Consider the following 14,050-nt stretch of genomic DNA (forward strand, 5'->3'; position numbering starts at 1 on the left):
ATTTCATTTTTTTTGTAGTGCACTATGTTGCTCATCTCAACTTTCACGCATTATACCTTTATCAATGTGGACAAAATAAAAATGTCATTGGAAAATATGTGAACAGAATGGAGAAATTAGGGGTGTTGGATAATTAACATGAAATATAATGCACACCTAACAGTGATGGACAGAAGGCATAAATCACCAAATTGGGATTCTAGCAAAGACATACCTTTTTATCATACACATCTTGCCAATCTACCCCAACAAAGAAGCTATGCCGCATAATTTCTTTTGCATCTTCTGGACCACCACCAAGCCTAGGAAAAGAAAAACAAATCAGTATTTGTGTAAAATCAACAGACCCAAGTGGTTTTAATGTATAATCTAAATAGATCATGAGGGTGTTACGCCTTACATCATCAAGCCATGAACACAACAAAGAGAACATTTGGAAGGAGGCTTCTATGTAACAAACTAAGACAAACGTATGGGAGAAAATTACAAAACGGGCAGTGCGGACATGATTTGGCTCATCATTAAAGGACTGGATTCCACAATGTATGAAACTGTAAAGTGCTAGGATCTACTGGGGGCACAGAGACCTGCTATATGAAAACATGCAGCTGCACTGGGCACTTCTGGAAGAAAGATTTCCAGTACATCTGCATGAAGAAAGAAGATGTACAGGGACACTCAGCACCGAGTAGCAGGGAATCAACAGGTCTCTGCATCGCTGGCCAGTGCTCTTGTGCTACAAAGAGGAGGCACAGTGCCTCCAGAGTAGCTACTGTTGTCCCAGGAAGGAAGAAAGTCTACATCTTGTCTGTATTCATGATTCACAGCTAGCTTGTGGCTGTTGTCTGGTCCCAAACAAAAAGCAAAGGAGTAGATGGTCTTGGGTGAGAACTCTATGGCTCACTGAGAAAGGGAGAAGTAGAACAATTCGTTTTTTGACTAGCAGTTTTTGTTCTAAATGAAACAAACCATGTAACAGACGAAAACACTTGCAATGTTTCGGTGCATTTGAAACCGTGCAAACATTTTAGAGAACTAGTAGAGACAGCTAGGCTTTCCTCCTATCTGGGCTGTTTGTGACGAGTACAAAGAAGGTTGTTATTTATTTAACCTAAGGCAGAGGGCACTGGTAAAAATGTAAGCTTCAAACTTGGACGAAGTTAACTCAGGTTTCCATAGGATGAGAATTACTGAAAACATTTAATAATGACCAAGATGAAGGAATGAAAAGCTTAGTGCTGTTCCCACAAAATGGTTCAAAGCAGTAAGCAGTGTGAAATATAGATAAAATGTGTAAAAAGCAAACAGACAATTGCATGCTGGTTGAAAAAGTATCACAATGAGGTGATATGAATAAAGTTGGATGCAAGCACGTGGAGAGAGCTATACACCCTATGTAGTAAAACAGCGGTACCATTGGAGAAGAAAATTCCTATATGGTCATATTGACCTCGGCTGGTTGACACGTATCTACTAATTCCAGCAGTGGCGAGGCATCAACTGATGTGGCAATGATACCACTAAGTCACCAGAACATGCAGGCCATAATCGCCTAAGGTGTATGAAGCTCCTGGATAGCTCAATCAGAAGAATTGAAATATTAAGTTCACCAATTCCTAGGTGCAAGGCACAAACGTGAGGAACAGTGAGCATCCTGCCTCTGCCCCTGGGAACCACGGCATTAAGACATCCAAATCGATAATTGTCAACACACACCAATGCAACCCCAAATGGGGTTTTGGCATGTCCTGAAGATGGCTTGGGTACAGAAATGACGTACAGTGCCCAAGCCGAAACACGAGTCGACAGTACTTTGTTTAAAATTCCTTGGACTACTCAGAGTTGCCGCAGTCATCTTGACTGCGAGGGAAAATGTCTATATCAAAATTGATTATTGATATGTGCCTACACTGTAGTGAACGGGTGCATTAAATGTTTAAATATCACTTTGCACTTTGGGGTAAAACTGTAAGACCGTGTGTGTTTTTTGTTTATCAATTGTTCTTCTTACATGAGCGATTATGAATGTGAATGATGTGGGTTGTATGCGGTACAGTATGGGTTGTTGTTGGATATGCAGTATGTTCATTGTCTCAAACATAATTGTCTCTAGAGATACAACGTATGTACTTTTTAATGAATGTAAGCAATTTTGTATACACTATCAGCATTTTTCGTATGATATAAAATAAAGAATATCTTGTGAAAAGTATACGGGGTTCATTTGTAGGGAGATCGTGATTACAATAAAAAAAAACTATGTAATGTCATGAGAGTTGGCATATACCTGTGGGTCTATATGCTTTGTGGAGTGCACATAAATGAAGTTAAGCATCAGTCTTAGTAGTACAATCCAAGACATAAGTAAGAAATATTGAATACTCTATTTAACGAGAGCAACTCTCAAATTATCTTATATGCAAGGGTCTGCAACCTTTGGCTAAAACTCACATCAAAGTTGAACAGTTAGACCACAGTCACTGCTGAGGGATCACTGGAGTTGTAGTCCAAAACTTCTTGAGAGCCACAAGTTGCAGACGCCTGAATAGTGGCTAGAATATTAACCAAGAGTGGCCAATAGGATTCTATTGATCCAACCGTAACTATTTTTGAGAGGGTTCTAGCACCTAGGTTTTAGAAATCTAGTAGCATCAAAATGAAAAAGAGCAAGACAAATCCAGTAAAAGTCAGAAGTAAAATGAGACAAATTATAAACTGAATACGATCAACCTATAAATGAAGATTGTGTTTAGTCGGAAGTGGCTCAAAAGGACAGATTGCTTTTCACAAACATGATGAAATATTTAAGTAGGGGTTTAAGAAAGGCTTATTAATGTAAACAAATGGCTTAAAACTACAAATGGAAATGAAAATTAGCTTTATATTCAGATGAAAAAAATGTAATATGCGCTTTGGAAATCTCTGCGCTATTCAAGTGACCACTGCCTGCAGCAGGTGGCGAGAGGAGGGAAATTCTTCATTGTTACCAGAAGTAAGGGAAAGTGGTTGAGCATCCCCCAACCAGAGATCAACATTGAAGGAGCAGAGTTTCCCCTTTGACCAAAAACCCTCTCTTCCTACCACAGACTCAAAACCCCTCCAAAGGGTGCCTCTGGCTCTATTCTTGCTCTTACAGAAAGGTAAAAACCATACCCATCAGAAGGTTCCCTGCTGCACTCAGTGGAGAAGAGCAGAGGCCGAGATACAGCCCATGGAAATCTGGGCCTCTGGGTTCCTTCTGAAGTGAACAGCTTGGATTGAGATTTATTGTAGATTCTGCATGTCCGTATTACAGAAGCATTATTTCTAAACTTTGCACATAATTCATGAAATCTGGTGATACAAGATTGCTCTCAGTACCACACAATGTCAACAAAAGACAGGGGCAGACCAGAAAATACAACTTTCTTTTAAAAATCCAAGACCTCTATCAAAGTACGCACTCAAGAGAGACATGCTAGTACACATGCACCCAACCTCACACCCATAGAGATGCCTACCTGTAACATTGAGGGTAAATTCATATACATGGGGGCCAAACTCGAGGTACTGAACACCAATTTGAGGTGAATACAGTCTAGGTTGCATTGATGTCAACCAAAGGGGGGGGGGGGTGTGTGTGTGTGTGTGTGTGTGTGTGTGTGTGTGTGTGTGTGTGTGTGTGTGTGTGTGTGTAACCCACTAATCCAAGTCCTGCAACATCACTGTGCATTGCTGGCAGCAGAACCATCATAATGGCCGCCAGAAAGCATGCTGCTCGCCAGAAATCAGCAGAAAGTGCGCAGTGAAAACCTGAAAAAATAGGCCACATCTACTTTTGCCTATGTCAGTGGTAACACAGGAGCCCACTGCCAAAACCCAGCATTTGGCTGCCCACAGAGCAAAATCATTGCAAAGGAAACAGAGTTGTTTCAAAAATCAGTTTTTATTTGTTGTCAAATTTGTAGAAATCATGGCTTACAAACCACCCAAAAAGATCCAACCTCCTTGTTGGGTGGTCAACATCATTCTCCTTCTAGAATCTACATAGAGATAAGGTCCACAGAAGTGTATCTATATCTGAACAAAGTATACTTTTGAGGATTGCTTGCTGGAAAAAATCTGTCAAAAATGGGTGTAATAGTTACGCACCTCTACCAGAAGCCGGCGTTTTAAAACCATTTTGGGTAAAGTTGAACATGGAACTCAAACTATGCCAAAGAAAGACTTGCTAAGAGGTGGATACAATTTAAACTATATTCTGAAAAGGCTTGAACTAAGAAATTGTTTAATGTATGTGTTAAAAATGTGAGTTATATTAGAAGCAAAAGGCAATTTTTAGACATTGGTTTAAGAGTTAAAAGTTTCCCACACTGTGCTTCAAACAAATTCCACACTCCTCCCTGGATAAAGGAAACTTCCCCCTGCCCTTGGCTAAGAGATTGACAGGCTGGTGTGAAAGGGAACTAGGAGGGGCACCCTGGCCTGTTGCTCTGAGTGCAGACAAAGGGGTCCTTGGACTGAATGGAAATGCAAATTCGGGTGTGACTGACAACAAACTGCTGCCAGGAAGAAGAAGGACATGTGACCCTCCGAGTCAGCCCAGCTCTGGGGGTGGACCAGACTGGGATGTGGATTTAACATTGGATTCAATATCTGTTTAAGGAAAATGCTTCTAAAATATTGTACCAAACTGACAAAAATGTGAAACTTTGAGATTGTTCAAATGAAAAATTCGCTCACAGTTTAAGACTAAGCTGGACTCTGTGCGATGTTTTGAGACTAAAACCCGGAATGATTCATATTGTAGCTACTGTGTTTATGCCAGGAACCTGAAAAATTACAGAAATGTGCCCAGATGGGGTGTGCATGCATGTCTAAAAATTGGTGCAGAACTAATATTGAGAAACCCACCAAAAGCGCGAAAAAGTTGTCATTTCTGAACCAAAGCTCTTAGGAAGATGAGAGTTCAACAGAAATGTACCTTAGGTAATCTGTCATGTAAGTTATGTAGTATTAACAAGTTGTGTATATTATAAATATGTGTTTTATGAAAAATAAGATATGCTGTACAAAGACAAAGGGGAGGGTTTCTCCTAAGCCATAAACATGACACAGGATGACACACTGATCCTTTCTCCAATCAGGGGATAGGAAATCCCCTGACCCATTAGATCCTTAGAGGGTTGGGCATTGTAGAATCAGCTTCCCCACCCACTTTGGAAATACATAAATAGGGACTGCTGAGGACAGACAAGACACACACTTTTCCACTCCTCAACTGATTTCTTGGCGAAGCACCCTGCAAGAAGATCCAGACCAGATCCAGACAGAGACTTTAGAACCAAACTCTAGAACTTTGAGGCAGAGAGGCCTAACCCAAAAGCAGAACCCTTCTCAGCAGGCCTTCAGAATCTTTTGCAACCTGATTCTAACCCCTAAAACTTCCAAGGGGCATCTCACATTCAACAGCCGAAGTCATCTTAGTTTAAAGTAATCCTATTCCAACCTATCCAGAACTGCATTATAGAATCTTGTGTCCATCCTGAATTCTTCTCATTATATTGTCTGTGATAATTGTAGCAATAATCATCTTTGCGCTGATATTTTTCTGAAGAGGGACAAGTGTTTTGACGGACAGAGATCAGGGCAGAGGCGCCGCTGTTCTGGTGGCTACCCGTTGAGTGCCTTGCTTCTTCATAGCCCCTTAGTATAAGCCTATCCTTGTTGGTAAATCTTTAAAGCGCAATCTTTCATTTTGAAATCTTGATTCGGTTTCTGAAAAATCTACCTTCACAAAAACTGCTGTAACTTTGGAACCGCACGTCCTAGAAATCTGTCATTTTGAAGCTAAGATCCTAAGCTTTCCATCGAACCTAAAATGACATTCCAATTCAATATAGTTTTTCAGTAATCACGTTTCACGCACGCAAAAAAGTTGCCGCAAATTGCAATTTAGCTCCATTTCACCACTTGTCAAAATACCTGTTTCTTGTTTTCAACTGCTGAAATTCGTTTTCAATCTGATAATCATTCATGAATCATTGCTAGTGTTGACCTGAACCAATCCAAATAACTCTCACTTATCCTGAATCCCATTTAGTGAATTAAAATCCTTTTTAGCATTTTTCACATTCATAAGCATATTGACCTGTTTTAAAATCATACCCGCTCTCTCTAAGCTTGCTGGGGGGAACTGGGATTGAACTGCATTATTGATTGTATTCCTGAAACCTGTGTGCCCTCATTTCTATCTCTTCATATTGCATAGTGGGAGGAGTGAGTAGTCACAGGAGAAAGAGTGGTCATATTGTCTTTTGTGGAAATCATATCAAGTTTTATTTCTGTGCTGCATTCTTTCCTATTATTGCATTCCCACTCTTAACTTATTAAATATATTGTTGATATTGTAATATTACCCCTTGCTGATCATTGCTTATATTCATACGTGTGCTATTCAGATATTATTCTATTCATAAAAGTGTGATATATATATTGTTCAATTCTTCAAATAAACCTTTTAATTTGCAAAACAAACCTACTTCTAGGCTCAGTGAGGTCGGGGAGATCCAAAGAGAGGGGCATTATATAAGGGTTCATCATCCAGATTTAAGAACTTTTGACATAAAAATATATAAATAAGGGTTTCCATTGGGCATCCCAGACTAGGCATTGACTTAGTTGGAATGCTGGATTGAAGTCACTTACAGTGTGTGTGTGATAACACACACCTATATATTATAGGTAAAACTAAGTTACATAGGAATTCCCCACAATTATTTGCTAACAACTTTTGACTCGTGCAACGGATTTGCCTGAAATTTTGCAAATAAATACATTTCTCACTGGCACCACAGACTGTAAAGTTTAGGAAGGATTCTTTGCAGAGTAAAAAAGGTTTACAAGAAGCAGTTTCGGCCTAGTTCCCATTCATTTTCACCATGGACAAATAAGGTACATTTTTGCCGGACCACACAGTCAAAACCTCCTAGACAGATTTGGACCGGGTTTGAAACAACTTGGGCACGAAGCATTGACTTGTGATCTTTTTGGGGTTTGTGGTTATTCCGTCCAGTACTTTTTAAAATATTTGACAGAGAAGTGGGTAAATATCTCAGGTAAATTGAGAAGAATTTGGTGTGTAAAAAGGAAACCACTACCAGCTTTTTTTTCTCTCAATGTGAGTGATAGCCGCAGTTTACCTTTGGGTTAGCCGAAAACAAAAAAGCAGAACAAATTAAAGTTACTCACTTTAGTGACTTGAGTACTCATAGACCTTAGTCCCTTTCCTCCATCCTTGTGGGTGTCCCCCAACATGGCGTCGGTACCGGAAGCTTTGGCAGTGAAATAATTAGCTTCCCCATTAAATGTAGCATTGTGTGTGGGGGCGTGGTCATGCCCCCGAGACCGTTCCTATGGCGATGCACCTCAGTCCCTTTTTTTTTTTTTTACACACATCTGACGCTTTAATACCTGGCCAGGCTGCTTATTTTAGCCCTTGGCATACAAGTGGGGAAAGGTGGGTGGGACGTATGGAGAAAAGGGGACTAAGGACTAAGTGTACTCTAGTCACTATAGTGAGTAACTTTGATTACTCATGTCACGCTCCCTTTCCTTCATCTTTGGGGGCGATTCCACCGAAAGAGACCATTGGGTGGAGCTGTGACAGCCTGCCTCATACTTAAAAAGAAGCAGAACCGCCTGACCGAACTCTGCATTCCGCCTGGAGCTGGTATCCAGGGAATAATGCTTACAGAACGCAGATGGAGTGGCCCAAGTAGCTGCCCTGCTGATGACTTTCCAAGAAGCACATGTCTGAAAGGCAACAGCCTTAGACTTTGCTCTGATCACATGGGAATGAACCCTGCAGGAATAGCCTTACCCATGGCTGTGTAAGTAAACAAAATCGCCTGGTCCATCCAATGGGCAATCGAAGCTTTGGAAGACTGGTTACTGGGAGACAAGCCCCCAAAGGTGATGAACGACGCATCAGACTTCCTAAAAGATTTTATACGGGAGAGATGGAACGTTAGCACTCTCCTTAGGTCCAAGGAACGCAAAGCCTGGGTTCGGAAAGAACACCGGCAGTCAGATTTCCTGATTCAAACGGAACGGAGAGACCACCTTGAGCAAGAAATTTGGATGAGTGAGCAAGATGACCTTGTTGTTATGAAAAATGGTTAAGGGCTTGTACGACAGAGCCTGCAGCTTGGTGACCCTGCGCGCCGAAGTGAGCGCCACCAACAGCACTGCCTTGAGTGTCACCAGCCTGATTGGTCCACCAAGGCCATTGGCTCGAAGAACTTAAGCTACAAAGCCGCAAGAACCACTTTGAGGTCCCAGAACGGGTGCAGCCTATGGACTGGAGAAAAAATCCTTGACAACCCCTCGCGGTGAGCCTTAACCATTGGGTTGGCCTCTGAAAAAATTTACTCTAAGGAATATTTGTAGGCCTCAGTGGCCGCCAAGTAGGTGCAGATGGTATTGACATGAAAGCCAGAAGGAGCCAGATGTGTGGCAAATGGCAGCACGTCGTCCAGGAGGCCAGTCCAACCCATTGTCATGAGCCCAGTGGCAGAACCTGGTCCACTTGCTCTTGTACTGAAAGTGCATAGACTGCCTCCTGTATGATGTCCCAGATGTTGTCTGAGAACTGGGAGTGATGCAGTCTCAACTGGTCAGGAACCAGGCTGGCGAGAGTCAGCCAGCATGGCTGGGTCCGGATTCTCCACTGACCCGCCTTGCTGCATAGGAAGCCCCTTGATCAGAGATTGACAGGCCCCTGGGAGCACAACTGCAGCAGATCCGAGAACCAAGCCCTCAACCGCCAGTGGGGTGCGAACAGGATGAGGCTGCAGCCCACCGAGCCTTAGAATGTGCAAACCGGGGGCACTTGCAATTCAGAGGAGATGCGAATAAGTCCAGATCTGGAAACCCTGATCTCTAGAACAGGAGCAACAAACAGTTGATATGTAACTTCCATTCGTAGGTGTTGAACCCCAGGCGGCTGAGCTGGTCTGCTTCTGCATTGTCATCCCTCGGGAGATGGACATAGGAGACCCAAATCCCCTCCAACAGAGCCCATTCCCAAATGGACACTGCCTCCATGCACAGGAGCGGGTGTGGAGGGTGGAGGGGGGTGGGGTGTCATGATGCCTACCCCCGGGGACCCAGTCCAGGTCCAGCAACCCCGGAAGCAGGCATCAAGGTATTTTGAGCAAGCCCAAAAACCCCTGCTAGGGGCTGTTTGGGTGCTGTCCTGGCGCCTATGGCGCCAGGCTCATATGGAGAGTCAGTCCTGGCGCCATAGGCGCCAGGCTCAGAGTAGAACTTACCTGATGCAGACCATGCTGCAAGCTTACCTGATGCAGACCATGCTGCAAATGAGGCTTGGAAGGGACTATTTTACCTAGGGACTATTTTTTTATTCGGGCGGGGCTGGGGAGGAATACTTACCTGGGACTACTTTGGGGGCTATTTAAACCACACCCGAAGAGCAGCACATGCTTCACATTATTCTGCATGCAGCAGCGTAACGCTCACCGTGCCTGCAAGTCTGCATCCAGTTTTCTGCCACGCCCGCCTCGAGTTTGGAGCTCCTAGAAAAAGGGAGAAAGAAGGAGAAAAGGTTAGAACAAGAGCAATACCTTTGATCCGTACCTGAATTCCCGATCCATCGCGCCTTCGAGCTGGAAGAAAGAAGTTATGTTATGCGCGTCGCCTCGCCTGCTGCAGCGCCGCGCTGAACTCACCGGCCTTCGCAGCATCTTCACAGCATCTTCACATTCCACCGCATCCTCCTGCATGTTACCGCCGCATTCCGGCACCTAAGGAGTAGACAAGAACAGCAAGGTGAGCCAAGGGAATACACAGAGGAATATTAGTTACCCCCCCATAGACTTACCTGATTTTACCACCAGGGGTACTATTCCTCTTCACGGGTCGGCGCAGCTTCCACTGCATCTTCGCCAAACCCCGGCCCCTAAGGGGAAACAAAAGGACAGCAAGGTGAAACAAAAGGACTATCAAGGGGAACCCTCCTCACCACAATAGACTTACCTGATTTTACCGCCGGAGGTATTATTCCCCGAGACTTCATACTTTCTCTCAGCGCCTGAATAAGGGAGAAAGCAAAAGGTTACATATTGACATTATTTATCGAACTGTGTTGGAAATACAAATCCTTACCAGAATATTACCGGTTGCCACGAGGAACTCTTCACTAGGGTCAAGCTGCAATCTGCAAGGAATCGGAAAAGAGTGAAAGTCAGGCATTTGAACTAATACGAACTACATACTTTCGGAGTCAATATTGTTCTGGAACTCACCAATTCCTTCGAGCCAGTGAAGCAACTGGTTATCACCGCGCCCCTGCGCTCAATGCAGGATGGAGAGCTCATCTTTTCAAACCATCAGGTGAGACTATAAGAGGGGACATCAAAGGTGATCCGTGGGGAGAACAGCGAGAGTGGGGGGATTTACACTCAACTCCACGGGTGGTTAATTCCCTTTCTCCATTTGCAGAAGAATATTCCTACGGGCCAAGCAAACGAAGCTAGGTGGGCCAGTCCAGTCCGTCATCTCGGCCCTACGTGTCACATTGGTGGAGACCGCAGCTGTCCAGTTCAGATCGACGCCTCTGTGGGAGCCAGGTGAGCATAACGGGGGGGCGGCTGCCACCCAGCTTGTTCATGTAGAACATTGTTGTGGAATTTCTGGTCCTTACCAGAAACGCTTTGCCCCTGATGAGCGGTAGAAAGGCTCTGAGTGGCAGGCACACCACTCTTGAGTTTGAGCAGATTGAGATGCAGGAGGGCCTCCGTCCTGGACCACATGCCATGAATCGAGTAGCCCCCCCATCCTGAGTAGGAGAAATCCATCTTCACCACCAGAGTGGGCTGCGGCAGAGTGAAGGGGGTTACCACTGCCACACTGCAGTCCAACAGCCACCAGTGAAGATCCGGAAGGAGGGACAGGGGAATAGGGATTCTGTCCGACTGACCCCATTTCATGGTCCCAGTTGGCTGCCAGGTGGAGCAAGAGTCATCTCATCTTAAGGCGGGTGTGCCCAACTGTGAGCCCACAAGACAACATCAGGCCCAGAAGCTGTTGGAACCACCATGCCGAGGTTGCCGAATTGGCCAGAAAGTGCCCTATCACCGTGTGGAGGCACACAAGCCTTTCGGGGAGGGCGAACAGCCGCTGCACTACGTAGGGAAGGCATGGTATCACAAGTGTTGCCACTGACACAATGGATGCAATTTGTAAAACCTTTATTGAAAATGTTGGGGTTGGAGAACTCCTATTTTGCCATATAAATAAGATGGGAGTAGTCCCGACCATCAAACGATAAACAAAACAGTCCTAGTGCAGTCTGTCAAATCAAAATGACCTTTGCTAACAAAGTGTAAAAAGGAGAAATGTATGCAAAAGGGAAAATCAGTGTTCAAATGATAATATGGCTAAACCAGCTCTCCTCCCCACGTTGGGCCTCATGAAGTAAGGCAATCCTTGTAGGCAGGATGACATACTCTGGCTCTGTTTTCAACACAACACACAGTTCAAAACCCTGGTTCGAGGCCCGCCTACCTTTCCAAATTAAAGTTCATTTCTCGGACTTCCAAAATAATGTTTCAACCAAAACGTTCACAAAGATCCTCCTCTGCCGGGCTCAGACGTTTCAGCACACAGTTCTCGTAGGTCCACCTCTGTCGGGGTCAGACCTCTCAAGATAAAATTCAGCACAAAATTGCCAGGGGGCTCCCTTCCCCAAGCTTATTATACGTCGGGTCTTCTTCAGTTGGGTTTGGACCACTTTCGAGTGTCAAAAGTCTTTTCAATGTGGGTGATTTTCTTTACATACCACCGCAGGACCACTTTGACTCAGCGCTCCCTATTTTACTTTCACTCTTATTGTTTGATCGCCTTTTAGCTTCAAACAATGTACTTTTCACAGAGACTTTCAAATGCGCTACTTCCTTTCACTAGACTACTCTGTTACTTAGCATAGCTGATCTTACAGCTGTATTTAACTTTAAAGTTAATTCACAGGTCTGCCTTTCATCGCGTCTCATCCACACACGTGCAGCCTTCACTTGTGTTATGATTTTGCTACTTCATTTACTTCAACACACGCCAGTCTTTCAGGTTACTTGGCAACTAAACGGCTGCATGCGCTTCTTTCTTGTTTTGTGATTTCCAATTTGCGAGTCAAGTTTAGTACCACAGGCCTGGCCTCGCCTCCACAACTCTGCCGTTCACCCGGGAGGGTCGCTGGCGTCCTTGAAACACAATGCAATCTTCACCCGTGGGATCGGGCCTTCTCCATGTGTCTTTCGCAATCTGTCGGAGGCAACGACCTCCAGTAGGTAAACCTTGGGGTTTTCGGCCCACTGCCCTTATCCATCTTGGTCCGTTGATCTGCTGCAGTAGGTGTGCCTTGGTCCCAGAAGTTCTGCTCATACTTGTGTTCCACCTTGCTCAAAGTGTGTCTTTAGGTATTGCCTTTTATTTGTGTGAGGAGAGCTAACTGGTATCAGGTGTATGCACCATGTGTTAAGTGCTGGACGTTGCCTGACCGGATTAATGGGATATGTCCAGTACGATGTGAGAGAGTTAGTCTGGGTACTCTCAGTCACCCTCTTCCTCGGCACAGAGTTTGTGTAAAAAGGGCGGGAGGGGGCAGTTAGACTTCGGAAAATCCTAAAATATAGGATGGGGTAGATAAACAAAAAAGGGGGGAATACACATCTCACTATCGGCTATCTCACCCCCATTCCCCCAACTACCCCTCACCCAGGTGAAGCTCCACCCTGGTCCACTCCCAGGAACTGGATCCAAAAGCGATGGCTGTGTCTTGACCACATGGATGACAAATCCCCGAGGACTAGCGTGTGAGACACCCTTTGGTTTCTCACAATGGCTGTGTCCCAGCACACCATAAGAAACACCAGGTCCTGGGTGGAAGTCAACTGCGACTTCTGCCGGTTGAGGGAGAACCCCAGCTGGTTAAGAACGTCTGCCAGTAGTTTGCAGGAGAGCACCGCCCCCTCAGGTGAGCTGGACCTTACCAGCCAGTCGTCCAAATAGGGGTATAAGTGATGGCCCTCCAGGCAGAGCAGACCAGCCACCACATTAATGAGTTTCATGAACACACAAGGGGCTGAATGGCAGCACCTTATACTGGAACCGGTACATCAGGAGAGAACGAGGACCTGAATGACTCAGGTCAGAGGGTCAGTTATACAAATAACCGCATGCAGAGAGGTAGAAATTCGAGAGGGAACAAGGGAGCTCTTAATGGACCAAGGCTACCCCTTTTTTTAGACAGACGGAACAGTTGTTGAGAACGAACAATAGATCGGATGCAAACACGGAGTTAAAGGCGTTGGTAGTCAATTTGTCAAATATTAAAGTTACTGCCTTCGAAGAACAAACCTTGAATAAAAGCATGAACTTTGTAATCTCCTAATATCACATTCACTTCGAATTTAGAACAGAATTAAATGCCTTTATGCGTAAAGTACATCTTAAAGAATTTTTCAAAAATCAGCCTATGAGTCAGGGTGATAACTGTAGTGGGTTTAGGAACCCCTCCAGCTTCAATCCCCCTTTTCAGACATTCAGTCGCAAGTTTTTGAGACTAAGGTCTTGCACAAGATTGAGAAACTTGAAATCAAGGGGATTCCTAGGAACTCTAACCTCAGTAAAATACATTTTAAAAAAGTGGATCTTCTCCGTCGACTAGGCAAAAATGAGCAAATTGTCATCTGCGAGGCAGACAAGGGAACATTGTGATACTTAAACAGGATTACACCTGCTGCAATAGGAGAGGGGCAGGGCCCAACGGAAGGTGAATAGGCGACTGGTCCGAGAGGCTGAGCAGTTCCGGGAACCATGGTCTCGCAGGCCACTACAGAGCTATCAGAATGATACAGAAGTGTTGCGACTCCCTTATCTTGCAGATGACCTTGTAGACCAGGGGAGTGGGAGGAAATGCATATGAGTTCATGCTGTCCCACTGCAACTGTAAGGCGTCGCCAGGGAGCCTATGCCCTGTCCCTGCCAAGAC

At 44.7% G+C, this 14,050-nt stretch overlaps 1 protein-coding gene across 2 annotated transcripts in view; it reads right to left on the reverse strand.

The window, feature by feature from the left end:
• Window positions 1-14,050, reverse strand: part of AKT3 (AKT serine/threonine kinase 3) — a 2,870,184-nt gene that overhangs the window by 189,326 nt on the left and 2,666,808 nt on the right. For both annotated transcript variants that reach the window (XM_069607962.1, XM_069607961.1), the window contains one exon: window positions 215-302. In XM_069607962.1, the coding sequence (XP_069464063.1) occupies window positions 215-302 (88 nt within the window). The remainder of the gene's footprint in view (window positions 1-214; window positions 303-14,050) is intronic.

Source organism: Ambystoma mexicanum, chromosome 4q (genome assembly GCF_040938575.1).
Source record: "Ambystoma mexicanum isolate Mex_15411 chromosome 4q, UKY_AmexF1_1, whole genome shotgun sequence".
NCBI lineage: Eukaryota > Metazoa > Chordata > Amphibia > Caudata > Ambystomatidae > Ambystoma > Ambystoma mexicanum.